Source organism: Antennarius striatus, chromosome 12 (assembly GCF_040054535.1).
Source record: "Antennarius striatus isolate MH-2024 chromosome 12, ASM4005453v1, whole genome shotgun sequence".
Classification (NCBI taxonomy): Eukaryota; Metazoa; Chordata; class Actinopteri; order Lophiiformes; family Antennariidae; genus Antennarius; species Antennarius striatus.
In genome coordinates, this window is record NC_090787.1 from 16,091,351 (window position 1) to 16,105,030 (window position 13,680).

General features: G+C 46.0%; 1 protein-coding gene across 1 annotated transcript; it reads right to left on the reverse strand.

Annotated features, from left to right (window-relative positions):
- Window positions 1-447: 447 nt before the first annotated feature.
- irs2b (insulin receptor substrate 2b) lies at window positions 448-12,833 on the reverse strand. The gene is made up of 2 exons (XM_068328697.1): window positions 8,903-12,833; window positions 448-2,975 (listed from the first exon to the last, which is right to left on the reverse strand). Exons 1-2 carry the CDS (start codon window positions 12,216-12,218, stop codon window positions 2,971-2,973), a joined length of 3,321 nt encoding a protein of 1,106 aa, XP_068184798.1. The 5' UTR covers window positions 12,219-12,833; the 3' UTR covers window positions 448-2,970.
- Window positions 12,834-13,680: the final 847 nt, after the last annotated feature.

A 13,680-nucleotide genomic window follows, 5' to 3' on the forward strand; every position in this document is an offset into this window, starting at 1 on the left:
TTAGGCATTAATTACCATTTTAATTAGCAAGACTAAAAGAAATGAATAATCTGACAGCATATGGCTAAGGGTGCAAAATCATAATCCTATCAGTGTTATTTATTCCTCCTGGTCCCTGAGGCTGTTTCAACATAATGGTCTAATTACTATTGCTGAGGGTGGGGGCTGGAAGCCAAGCACAGAAAAACAATAACAATGCTAATGCTGGAGGCCACACTGGGTTACGTCGACACCCAATTCTTGATGCAATCCCTCTCAGTAGGGTTCTATAAGCAAAGAAGTATTTGGTAGATAAAAGAAAATCAAGTTGTTTTATTTTTACTGAGGGTTTTCAGAAAATGAAGCCATACACTGAATAGAAACATCTGCTCTGGCGTGAGCCTATTGAACTGAAACATGAAAAGCTCGTACTTTATTATGTGAGAGGAGAATAGAAAACGAGGCAAATGGCTTTCTTAAATAACATCATTATTTATTGCATTTGTCTATAAAGAATCAATACAATCTAAAGCAATGGGCTAAGTTTAAATTATCATCTCTTAGTAGCATCACAATATGCAAGATATGAAATATTTACAATGAAAGACACATCAAAATAAGCCAGGGCCCTTTGGATGCCAAATAAAAACTTGAAACTTTCTCCAAATGCAAAACACTGCTCAAAACATCAAGAGGCTCGATTAGCAAAAACACACAGAAAAAAATTTTCATTTCAAATTTGGAGGAAAAAAAGTACAAACAGCAAAAATTTGATTTTAAGGTTTAACAAACATTATTAACAGTATTTATACATTTGGTACATCTTTGTAAACTAATTTTCAAAAGTGTAAATATTGCATATATGCCATTTGTGTTGTACCCAAGGTAACAAGAATCAATCATATAATTATATACGAATCAATAATTAATTCTCTTTTATTTTTGTCAGAATTACAGCATTAGAAAATGTCATCATAGTGGCATCTGTTTCACAAGACTATCCCATGACAGTTAAAAAAAGCCAAAGCTAAACCATATTGGTTAGTATATAACTTAATTAGTGCTTTTGTTGTGTCAGAAAATTCACTCAAACACATAATATATACAGTAAAAACAACATAAGTTATTAACTTAACATCTCTCAAAGTTTCTCAGCGTTCGCTTCAATGTAATTCTCTGTAACGCTGCGCTATTTACAGTATTTCATCAAAGGTTAAGTACCAGTGAGTTCAGATAAATAACAAGATACTACTTCCTCTGGTTTGTATCGTGTCATAGTTTCCATTCAGTACCTCTGCATGTTTCATTGTTGTTGTTGTTGTTGTTGTTGCGGTTGTTATGTATGTTGGGTTGTGTGTTCCAAAGCTTGGAACATAGCAAGAACTACATTCAAAGTGTCTTGTGTTACAATCCAGACAGTTTGTAAGTGCAAGACTATGCATTATCTTCGACATGTCCTGTCCGGCTCTCTCTTGGCTCAAAGTGGCGGCGTTGGCCAATGAATTTGAGCAACTGAGGGGCTCACTGAACAACCGGACAAGGCGATGTCGTCCATTTTCCCACATTTGTGAGCCCTGCCCGCGTGGCACGACAGAGCTCAGAAATGAGGCGTCAGATGAGTAAAATGTAAGATTATTTTCTGACCAGTTACTCTATAAATAACTTCAAAACATTCATGTTCCTGACCACGTCATGACAGGTCGTAACGTGTGCAGGGGTGAACAGCAGGCAAGTAAAGTGTATAAAAGTGCTGAGACTTGGGCTCAGACAGGCCACAGATCTGGTGGTCACGTTGGGTTGGTTTATGCTGTGGTGTTCGGATGTGTGACTTCTGCAATGCAATGTCATGTATTCCTTTTTAAGTCCTCTGGTAATGATTTACTGCGTAGGAATCCTCCATCTCAGGCATATTAGTAAATATATTACTCTGGATCTACATAAACTTGTCATAAATGTAACGTGTGTAGAGAAAACACCTTAATCTCAGAAGCTGTCTCGCTCGGCTAAAATCCACATTCGGTTTGAAAGATAATCAGTTAAATCTTTGATATGCTGCGTGCTCATAGGTCCAAACTAAAAAAAAGTCCATCAGATGTGGACTGATGGCTAGAGTAAGGCTTTGGACTGGTGATTTTGAAAAAAACATTCACCTTTGAAAATTTTTTTTTTTTTTTTTAAATTGTGTGAATTGTTACCAACCTGGTTTTTGCTGAGGTAGGTTTTTTTTTTTTAAGCAAATGTTAACTTTCATTCTGAAATATGGTCATAAGTGCGTCCTCCTCTTATACAAATACACACATTTCATTAAATGCATACAGACATGATAAATAAATAAATATATGTAATCTGTATGCATGTAAGTTTTTTTAAATGTGTTTGTGTGTCTATGCGTGTGTGTGTGTGTGTGTGTGTGTGTGTGTGTGTGTGTGTGTGTGTGTGTGTGTGTGTGTGTGTGTGTGTGTGTGTGTGTGTGTGTGTGTGTGTGTGTGTACAAAGGTTTCCAGGTTTGGCTCACAGGTTTTCAGGTTATACAATCTGGCAACTATTGGCTGCAACCATAGAACGCCAGCAGAAAGTGTATGAATAATAATAATATTAATGATAATAATAATAATAATAGTACCACAATAACATACTGAAGGCTAATTTTGCAGGCGTACAGACATAAATAGTAACCTATCTATACTTAATAGACTGTTTAAGTTCTTTTTATTTCATATTTAGTTCAGCAGCAGTGATGGCTCCCAAATGTTTTGGTGACAAAAAAAGAGGAGGGAAGATTTGGGGTAAGGGTCAAGTGTCTGTGTTGCCATGGTAATGACCATCCCCATGACCCTCGAAGGCGGCAAAGAGGTCAAAGAACATTGACTGCGGCACATGGTCCAGCTGTCTCCGTGGCGACATTGTCACTTGGCTGCAGCAAAATCTTACGTTTGCAGAAAAAAGATGAAAAAAAAAGGGAGGGAGGATGTTGGGGGAATCAATCAGTCTTCATTCTGAAAGGAAAAGAAAACACAAATGAGTTTCTTGTCATGTGGTTTACAGGCATTACGTGGAAGCTAACGTAACGGGATGAGTTTCTTCAGAAAACTAAACATACAGAAACGTACAGTAAGTGTCAGTGATTTATAATGTAGGCCAGAGCAGGAGAAGAGGTCAAAAGGGTACCCCCACTCTGTTACCAAGAAAGGAATAAGTGCTCTTCAAACGGCCTGGCTTTGAGTGTGTGTGTGTGTGTGTGTGTGTGTGTGTGTGTGTGTGTGTGTGTGTGTGTGTGTGTGTGTGTGTGTGTGTGTGTGTGTGTGTGTGTGTTTTTCAGCTGGTAGACACTAAAGTGGCAGGTGCTTTCACAGCAGGGGAAAAACAGAGTGGCATTTAGCACTGTGCAGCTGACACAGGCAGTCTCCAATGACGGCAGAAGAGATAAAACTCCCACACAACCCCAAACACACACACACACACACACACACACACTCAGGTATTCTTGACTGCAACAGGCAGACGTCAAATAAACAAAAAACCCAATTCATACACACAACACAGAGGTGTGTTTTCTCCACATACTATAAACCCGGGATCGTCAGGGTTACTTCCCTCCCAGCGGAGAGCCGAGCTGACCCTTGCCCTGGTGTTCTCTGTTTTTGAGGGTTCATTTGCATGCAGAGCGATCAGATGAGAGCGGAAGTCTTGGACCGACACACAGCTCCTCTACACCGCTTCCCTCATTTGCTATCTCACTCTTCCTTGGTCAAAACAAACTTATTACAAAGATGAATGTGTTGTTTTGTGTCATTCTCTAAAGCAAACCATTCATTCAGTTTGCTTGGTTGCCCCCTCCTCATCCACTCCCACCATAAGCAGACGTACACAAACATCTGCTTTCTCTCTCCTTACCCTGTCCATACATGCTGTTAAGTCATTCCTTTCTGGGGCCTATCAGAGAGGGGGAAGGAACACACCAGTAAGAGTCTGATGCTTTTTCACAGGTGCTAAAGGACTATTTCAGGTGGCCGGGCTGAGGTATGTCTCTTAATTCTTTGTAATAAGAAGCACGGAGGTGGGAAGTGGTGGAAAATCCACAGTAACAGAATCAACCTGACAGAGAGGAACGGGAATGCGGTGAGGTCATGGGACCAGCGGTCCATAACGATCTCAGTGTGTTTCTGGAGGGGTGGGCCAGCCAGTGGCCTATAGAGGCAGACGCTTGCATAACAGTGAGGAAGGAGAGCTGATGGACCAACACCCCAGATGATCAACCAGGGGAAGATGTGGACACAGACCCTGAGCATATACAGTATTTTCCGCACTATAAGGCGCACTCAAGTGCCTTCAATTTTCTCAAAAAAACGATAGTGCGCCTTATAATCCAGTGCCTTGTATGTGAAAACGGTTTTAAAATAGGCCATTCATTGAAGGTGCGCCTTATAGTGCAGAAAATACTTTATTGAGTATTTTACGTGTTGCTGATTGTGTAGCCTATGGAGCCACACTCTGCTCTTCAAACACAAGCCGATCAGAGGAAAGTGTGGGTGGGCAGAGATTTAGGGAGAGAGGGACGAGTGGTGGTGGGGGTGGTGGTGGTGGGGGTTTAATGAGGGAAGGGGCCAGAGGTCCAGCGAGAGAGCGAACCCAATGGCCCCAACCCCTCCTCTTATTTTGAGGCCATGCAGACATGCACGTCCCTCAACCCCTCCCCAACAACCCACGTCTGTGTCCCGCACATGCACATACGCGCACACACACACACACACACACACACACACAGACACACACACACTGTTCATTATTTATTTAGTTTTCACCGGCTAAATTTAGCCATGCTCCATTCAGGGAGAGAACACACACACACACACACACACACACAGGCATGTATTAGCTGCTCTCCGGTGCTTCTGCCTCAGAGTAAACACGAATCCACTTCATTCGCTGCACCGCCCGCCGAAGGCCCTGCGCCGCTGCTGCACGGCTAAATGAAGCTTTCAGACGGAAACACTACAACTATACTTCCGAGCGGTAATAAGAGAAGATCATCAGCTGATCTTCTGCAAACAGCGTAACTAAAGTGAGGAAAGGCTTCCTCCTCCCACGCAGGTTGGGATCCGCTCAGGCTCAGATCAGTTGTTTACACTCCTGGCTGGTGGCTCCTCCCACAGCGGCGGTAGCTCTCCAGCAAACAAACCTCAGCCCCGACTGACTCCTCACCTTTGACCTCCCATACCACGCCGACTGTCAAAATAACATCAACTCGATGTGAACTTGGCTAAACTGCTGACTCACTATTACACATGTTCCACTCTAATTACACTCTGCTGTCTTATAATGTTTGCAAATCATTATTTTTGTGAACATTCGGCTTATAGATGTCAGAAAGAAGCCGTGAAACTCAGTTCAGCAGAGCCAAAGTTGATGGATTACTATCTCGTATTTAGTCCGAATGAGGGGATAATACTTCAAAGATCACATGTCTTCATAGCTGAAGGCCTGAACTCCAAATGTTTGGGTTTTTATATATTTAAAAAAATCCAGATAGTGCCAAATTAATTATGTGTTGCTAAACTAATTGACTTAAAGTCCTAACTAACAGCAATATACTTTTTAACATACAACCAAAATTTAGTGCTGGGGTCCAGAGATGTTTCTGTCCTGAAAAAAATCATGTGGACTGGCCAGACGCCAGCAGACCTGCCGTGTGAGTTGTGTGTGAGTTCAAAAACCCTATATGCGTTTGTGCCACATATCAACACCCTCTCTCTTTTTCTACCTGTAGACAAAACAAGCTACTCAACAATGACTAATCCTGAAGTAAATGTAATCCTTCTTACCTCCAAGCTAAATTGAGGGTATGGCTGACTTTGTTTTTATCTGGTACTAGAACATCCCGCCCTACTTAACTCGTAGAGTTATGTAGAAAGGCATGAGAGCTGTGTGTTCAGGAAATATCTGAAGAGGACGGTGCTCTGGCGAGGTGAGACAGTGTCTTCCTAGAAATACCACATGTAATTGAATAAAGGCTGTTTGTGGAGTTGACTGCTCCAGGCTTAAAATCAATAGGCCTATAGAAATTAAACCTATGATATCAGAACAAATCGTTTATCCCCGAAAGCTCTTCTTTTTTTTTTTTGGCATGTGCTGTGATGATATGCACCAAAACTTGTTCAATCGTGAGCCATTCGGTCGGAACGGACCTGAATCATAAACATGTATTGTGTTCAGCCATATTTTGAATTTTCAGATTCCAGACTTTTGCATCTTCTTATCAACACAACTGATCATCAAAACAGCAGCCGATTAACTTTCTGTCAATCAGCCAATGTTCTGCTCCATGCCATTAGACCGCTGACCCTTAGCTGTCGCTTTCTGTTAGCAGCATGAGATAAACCAAGCAGCAAGAAGAGTGAGAGTATTGTTAGCAGTCGGGGGGCAGATATGATTAGCTAATTGTTTAATGCATCCTTAGACAATCATCTATGGCCTCTGGTGTGAAAAGCCAATCAGATAGTCCACTGAGGTCAGACAACAACAGGAAAAACACACGGCTCAGGTGTGTGTGTGTGTGTGGGCGGCAGGGGGGATGAATCACAAGATTTCCGAGAAACAATAAATGCCTGGAGAAAAGAGGGGGAGAAATGGAGGAGGATGTGTGTGTGTGTGTGTGGGGGGGGTCGGCTTCTCCTTGTTGTTGTTGTGGCAGATGGCGGCCAGTCATTAACGTATTGTCACTCTTCTCTCTCTGACAGCCAGATAACCGGTGAGCACTGCTTGACGGGGCAGGTGCAAAACCACTGACCCCCAACCCCACCCCTCACCCCAACCCCTTTGCCATCTGCTGATGCCTGTGTATGTATCCACACACACACATACACACACACACACAAAGTTAAACCGTGTGTGTTTGGGTGATGGGTGAAGTCTGAGCCGACAAATGAAAGGCGTGGAGATAGTGAGTCAGTCTTCCCCCATGTCTGCACCCGTGGCAGACTAGACGCAAGACTGAGACACGTAAGATAGATGAGGAGAAAGGGGGGCAGTGGAGATGACAGGAGGATGAGGGAGTTTTTATGAAGAGGTAAGAGCAGCAACAGTACAGATGTAGAATAAATGGGATAAAAAATGTGAAGTGAAAATGGGAATAAAAACTGGGAGGAAAGAAAAAAGGAGTTTCCCACCCTCATCATGCAGGTTCATAGATCAATAAGTCAAAATCATGGCAAAGTCTGAAGCCAAGCACAGAGGGCTTAACGGCCCTTTCCCTACATATCAAGTGCAAATAAAACACCATCTATTAACTACTACATACATCTATTAACAGACTCCAAGTGAAAACCTCTACTCAGATTCACTGGATGTGCTTACAGATTTGCATGTTTGTTGAGCCCAGTCTTCTCCCTCCCTTCCTCCCTCACTCAACAGTCATTTTACACACCGTTGCCAAATGAGGACAGGTGATTTGATTTCCCAACCTACCTGTTTTCAAAATTGAAGAACTGCTGGGAATGCAAACTATGGCTCAGTCAGTGATAACAGGAGAATGCAGTAGATCCTGTCATCAAGTAGTAAACAGTCATGCCTTCACTTTCTCACACACGCACAAGCAGCAGAAGTGTTTTGTATTTTGCTGTGTATGTGTGTAAAGATTTGCCATACTGGTCATATCCCCTGTCAGCAATGAGTCATTCACTATAATGCACACGGACGTTTGTTTGTCAGGAAGGGCTTACATAACCAAGAGACAGCAGAGAAGGAAAACACAGAATAACACTGATCTCTATTCCTTTTCTTCTCTACTTCACCCCCCCCCCCCAGTCAACAGCTCAACTCACTATTTTGTTGACAGACAAAGTGGTCCATTTTTCACCATTGTTCCTCCTAGCCTTATTCTAGTATCTATATATACGACTCCCTATGTGGTGCAAAACCCAGTATTATATATAAGGAAGCAAGTAAGGATTCAAGGATCCAAAGCGTTTATTGTCATGTACACAGTAAAGACACAGGATTTAACTGTACAATGAAAAACTTACTTTGCCATCCGTGCATAAAACAAACTTACACAAATAATATGTTTAAATTTGACATTGGAAGGCAGGAAAGAAGGATGGAAAGAAAGAAAGAAGGAAAGAAAGGAAAGAATCCTCCCACCCACCCCAGAGTCCACCCCACCAGGTTAGAAAAACAAGTGCGCATTCACCCCTCCCTGCAACCTTTGCACACTGACCGCATTCCAGTCCTGAAACCCAGTACCTGACAATTGATAAACAACTGACTCACTTGTTTTTCTGGGGAACCCGATGACTTACACCGAATCTCTCAGTGGCTGAGCTCACTGCATGAGGGCAACGCTGACAAGGAGACAACTCGGTTGTGAAACCACAAACAGCAATTAAACACTTGTATTTCACCATCAGAAATATTGACTCTTGACTCATAGTGATCCTAATGTTGTGAATTTTCTTTTTCAAGCAACAGCAACTTCTGACATGCCTCTGCCAGGTCACCTATGCCTGTAAATAATTCCCCTGATATTTAGAGATGTGAGACACGTTCAGAGGTGTGAACTACAAGCAAAAAGCAGAGTAATATGAAGTGACAGGGCAACAGCAGTCCTGTCCAGTGAAATAAACCCACACCGTGTTAGCAGTCAGTGTGTTACAGCCACAGTCAACACTCTCCAGTACTACAGACACACAAATGGAGACACAATTTATCTGTTTGCTTACAGTAAAGTGTCTTACTTAGTATTGTCATTATTCTCAACTAGAATTGAAAGTAAACACAGGAGTTCTGCTTAGCAACGACAGCCTGTGTCGAGTACACTGCAGCACGGAGGCGGATCTCTATCCTACTCAAGACCTGGCACCACTCCCTTCATGAATGAAAACATTCTCCATGAATGAATGTTTGTTACACATTTGAAAAGACTCACCTTTCACAGCAGCAGCAGCAGTCTCTTTGAACCCCAGGCCGGCGTATGGACTCGTATTGAAGGCGTTCATCCCCCCCTTGCAGCCACAGGCGGTCTTGAACCTCAGGAGTCCACCACAGTCCCCTAAACTACATCCTCTAAGGCTTCCCTCCATCAAGTTTAAGGCAATGTAGTTCAGTCCATTCTGATAGCCAGCTGACATCTCACGGCACATGGGACTATTGCTGCCATAGTCTTCGTCAGATCCCTCAGAGCTGCAGACAGTGTGGGATACATTCTCCACAGAAGCAGAGCTGTGCCGTTTGGTGTCGTGGGCAAAAGATGGGCACACGGGTGTGACAGTGGTGGTGGAGGAGAAGGTCTCAGAACTGTGCCTCCGACGCCCCTGAGGGTCAGCTCGGATTACTTTTGCCCCCCTGTTTGGATCAATGAGGGTCACAGATAATGAAGAACCCCCAAGGAGAAACGTGTCCAACGGCACAGGCGGAACCGCGTTATCAAGGCTGAGTCTCTGGACGCATGCAGTGGGACTGGTGGGGAGGGGAGCCACATCAGTGGGGCACAGTGTTGGTAGAGCAGCAGGAGGTCTGAAAGTCATCTCAGTGTAGTCATCCTTGACCAGAGCAGGTTGACAAACCGGGCTCACTTTCTCCCCCGCTTGTCCCTCTAAACTTTTTTCCTGTTCTCTCTCCTCATTTCCCTGTATGTTTGTCTGGGTGGTCATCACACTGGGAAGAGTCAAGACCTCAGGCTTGTGATTTAGGCACCCTGTAGTGGAGGAATCCCTGGCCTGGTGTGGTCCAGCGTGACCCGGAGGGCTAAGGTCAATATTAGCATAGTCTGAGAATGGTAGGGGTCCCTTCTCTGTGCACGTTACATTCACAGAGGACTCAGAGCTCTCTGATGTGGTGGCTGCTGGGTCGCGAGTGGCGCTGCTAAAGTCTATGTTGATGTACTCCCCGGGGCTGCGTGGCTCTGGGGGAAGGGGGTGTTCACTCATACATGGTAGTGCTTTGAGGAATTCCAGAGCCAGGCGGGTGGGCCGGCACACCCTGGTGTGGTGTACAAGACCTCCATCTGTCCGAGCAACTCTGATGGGAGATGGGGCAGAGTAAGGGGCTCTGGGGGTCCCTGGAGAGCTGCTTGGCTCAGAGTCTCCAGGAGAGACGGGACAATAGTTGGACTCCTCTTCTATCCGTTGCTTCTGTAAACTCATCACAACATACTGGTCTGTGTCTACGGATCCATTGCGTTGTAACTGTCCTTTAAGGGAGCGCGGTAGAGAGCTGTAAGAATAAGGCTGTCTGTGATGTTGAGGATCTCCTCCTAGAGGACTTAGGATGTAGTCTGGGGGTGTAAGAGACCCCAAAGGATCAGCAGGAGACATGTTCAGGTACTCTCCATTGGTAAACTTTCCATCATTGCTCTCCACTGACATCTTGGTTCCACACCACATCCGCATGTATCCACTGTCCTCCAGACTCCCAGGGGACTCGGTGCGTGGGGTCAGCGCCACTGAAGAAGAGTGGGAACGTGGTTTGATGATCTGTTTTGGAGCAGAGACACACATGGGACTCATGGGCATGTAGGGGTCATTCTTGGACCCAAAGGTCTGAGGTACTACACCTGGCATCATGGGCATATAGCCACTGTCACCTTGCAGGCTGCTGGCATTGTTCTGAACATCCCTATAATCCTCAGCGTAGGTCCCTTTAGGTGAGGCAGTGTGACACTTGCGAAAAAGCAGGCTTCCACTGCTGTAAGTAGCCCTCATTAGTGTATACTCATCCAAAGAGGCTGAGGATACTTGTTGGGGACCCCTCTGTTGGCGGGGAGTGGTGAGGGAATATGTGCGCTTTCGATAAGCCTTGTCCAGCTCAGGCAACAGCCGATAACCGTTCTGATTCTGCCGCTCCATCACCATGTAGCCGTCCAGCTCGCTGCCATCCCTGGATGGGGGAGTGTCAGCTTTGAGGGACTCCGGGGTGTTACTGCGGAGGGTAAGGGGTAGCCTCAGGTCCCGCGCATCTGCAGGGCTCGATCCATACTCCTCACATGATATGAAACCAGCATCACTGGGGGAGCCTGAGAAGGAGGCGCTACAGCTGGAGGGGCGAGGAGCACCGTTGTCCGCGCAGGAGGACATGCTGCCTGGGTTTGGGGTGGCCATGGACAGGGAGTGAGACAGGGGCATCGACATGGACTTACTGTGCTGGAGGGAAGAAGATTCAAATGTCCTGCTGGGGCGGGTGGTGATGGTGTGGGATCTGCTCAGAAGGGTCCGGTGCGCCCCTGGGCTCAGGGGGCTCCCATTCACTGAGATTGGGCGTGTCATGGTGCCGTCGCCCTCGCTGGCCGTGCGTATTCGACAGGAGGAAAATTTGCTCACGGGGGAAGTCGCCGCCATGCTGTCAGTGCGCGACCGCCGGGGCAGTCCGGTCTGGCTGGGGGGTAGATTGTTCAGGTGCCGCCTGGTGGGCACAGAGATGGGATTCGTACCAGATGACTGGCTTTTGCTGCGCGGACGGAATTCCGACAGCTCCTTCATGGCTTTCATTGCTTCTAAGATAGTTTCGTGGATATTTTGCGCCACCACAGAGTCATCAGCCTGCATCCACAACTCCCCCGGACCGGTCGCCGCAGATCGACCCACCTCAATGAAAAAAAAGCTGTCGGAGTGGCCGCACCTTCGGATATTCATCAGCTGGAGAATGACGGAGGCGACCTCCGTGTTGAGCTTCACGAAGCTGATCGTCCGGCTGGAGAGACAGAGTCTGTACACGCCGGTCAAATTTCTGCTTTGCCCCAAACCTTTAGATTTCAGATTGACCTGCCAGACCTCCTTGTAGGCGGCGGACACCGGCGTTATGACACCGTAGCTCGCCTCGTCGAAGCCAACCAGCGAGGACGCGGAGTTGGACGCGGATCCATCGTTTACTTTCCCTTCTGTCATTAAATCCGTCAATACCCGGTACCAGCTCTCCTGTTCCTGCTCGTTCTCCGCCGCCACGGCGAAATATTCGTCCTTGGTGTAAAGCGCGACGAGATATTTGTGTTTCGCGTCGGCTCTCTTGCTGATGTTGAGACAGCAGTCCAGAGGAATAACTCTCTTCGCCACCGATTTGTTTTTCCATTTCTTCTCGCTCTCGTAGTACTCCAGACGCGCCGGGAAACCTTCGCTGGGTTCTTTTAAGACGAAAAAGCGCTTGTGTCCGTGTTTCTGCTTCTTCAGATACCCGCTTTTCTTAATACCGCTGATCAAATTCGTGGAGCTGGGCAGTAGTAGAGGCTGTTCTGTGTTGGGCGGACTCGCCATTCTCGCGTCCTTCGCCGATCAGACACAAATGCCTCTTGTCCTCGTCGGGGTAACTAATAAAGCGACGCGCTTTATTTTAATTCTCCACATCCAACGCCGGTTGGGCGTGCGTTCGCGTTCTCCCGAATCTGAGCAATAAATAACACATGTCTGCCACTATCCGAACTGAGGACTGGTGGTGGTGGTGGTGGTGGGGGGGACAACATGTGACTATCTACACATCCAGCTCTGTTTTAAAAAAAAAAAAAAATGAGGGGAATGGAGAAAAAAATACACACACACCGACAGTGGGCGGTGCGCACCCAGCTCATTGGGCTTATTGGCTGAAACGGAATGAATGCTGGAGTGAGGACAAGGAGAGAGAGAGAGAAGGAAGCCCTCTTTACTACCACTCTGCCCTCCTCCGACTCAGTTGAACGCAGTCAGTTGGATTTTATTTATAGCATCTCTTTTCCGATGATCCAACGTTTGACGACTGTACCGATTTATATATCAGTCCTACTAAACCCAAAGTAGATATTACCGACTAACACGTCATTGAGAGAGAATTGCGGTGGAATTGAAAACAGAATGAGTAATATTGGGACTATTTCATGCGGGCACGACAGAACCCCCCCCCCCAAAAAAAAACAACAACTAAGCGCTTATTCTTTTTTTCTTTTCTTTTTTCTCTATTTTTTTAGAGTGTTTATGTCGTCTGTGGTGTTTTTCCTTTCCCTTCTGATCGTATTTTAACACGTCTGTAGTAGATCCTCCTCCTCTACTCCTCCCCAGCTGGTAAACAAGCACACGTAGTCGAGTCTGTCACAGTAATATAATATTCCCTCTGCGTCGCGCAGCCCAAAAAGACACGGGATATTCTAACTCTTCATCTCCTTTTCGGTCATCAGAGGAAGCACCGTAGATAAACATCAAGAATAAGAGCCGGGAGAGAGAGAGAGAGAGAGAGAGCAGATATTAGAATGTGGATCATTGTGTAACCCACTCTCCTTGTTTTGGGCGTTCCACTCCGTGGGACTGGAGTGGAAGGACAGCGGCTCAGTTACTGCTGCTTAATTTGCTGAACATTCGTCTCTTCTCATTCACAAACAGCGTATGACATCGTGACTGACCGTTCATTGTCGGCGAGACACACGAATGACCCGTTTAGTGTCATATATTAAAGCATCTGATGTCACGATGACGCAAACCATTCTCATGATTTTGATGCGTCAATGGCGTAATGTGCGTAATGATGAATTGTGGAAGTCAGTAGGGTATCAGTGTGAGACGACGGTGCTGCTGAAAGCAGCAAACGTCTGTCCGGCGGATGCTGGGGGGGTAGAGGTTGACCCCCTCCTGCCAGCAGAGGGATGGTACTGCTCCATTGACGACAGCAAGGCAGCAGGCGGGGAGGCGCGCAGTGTTTCCTGACAGTTCTGCGCGCACTCCAAGAGGAGACGGTAAACAGGCGCAGTCATAT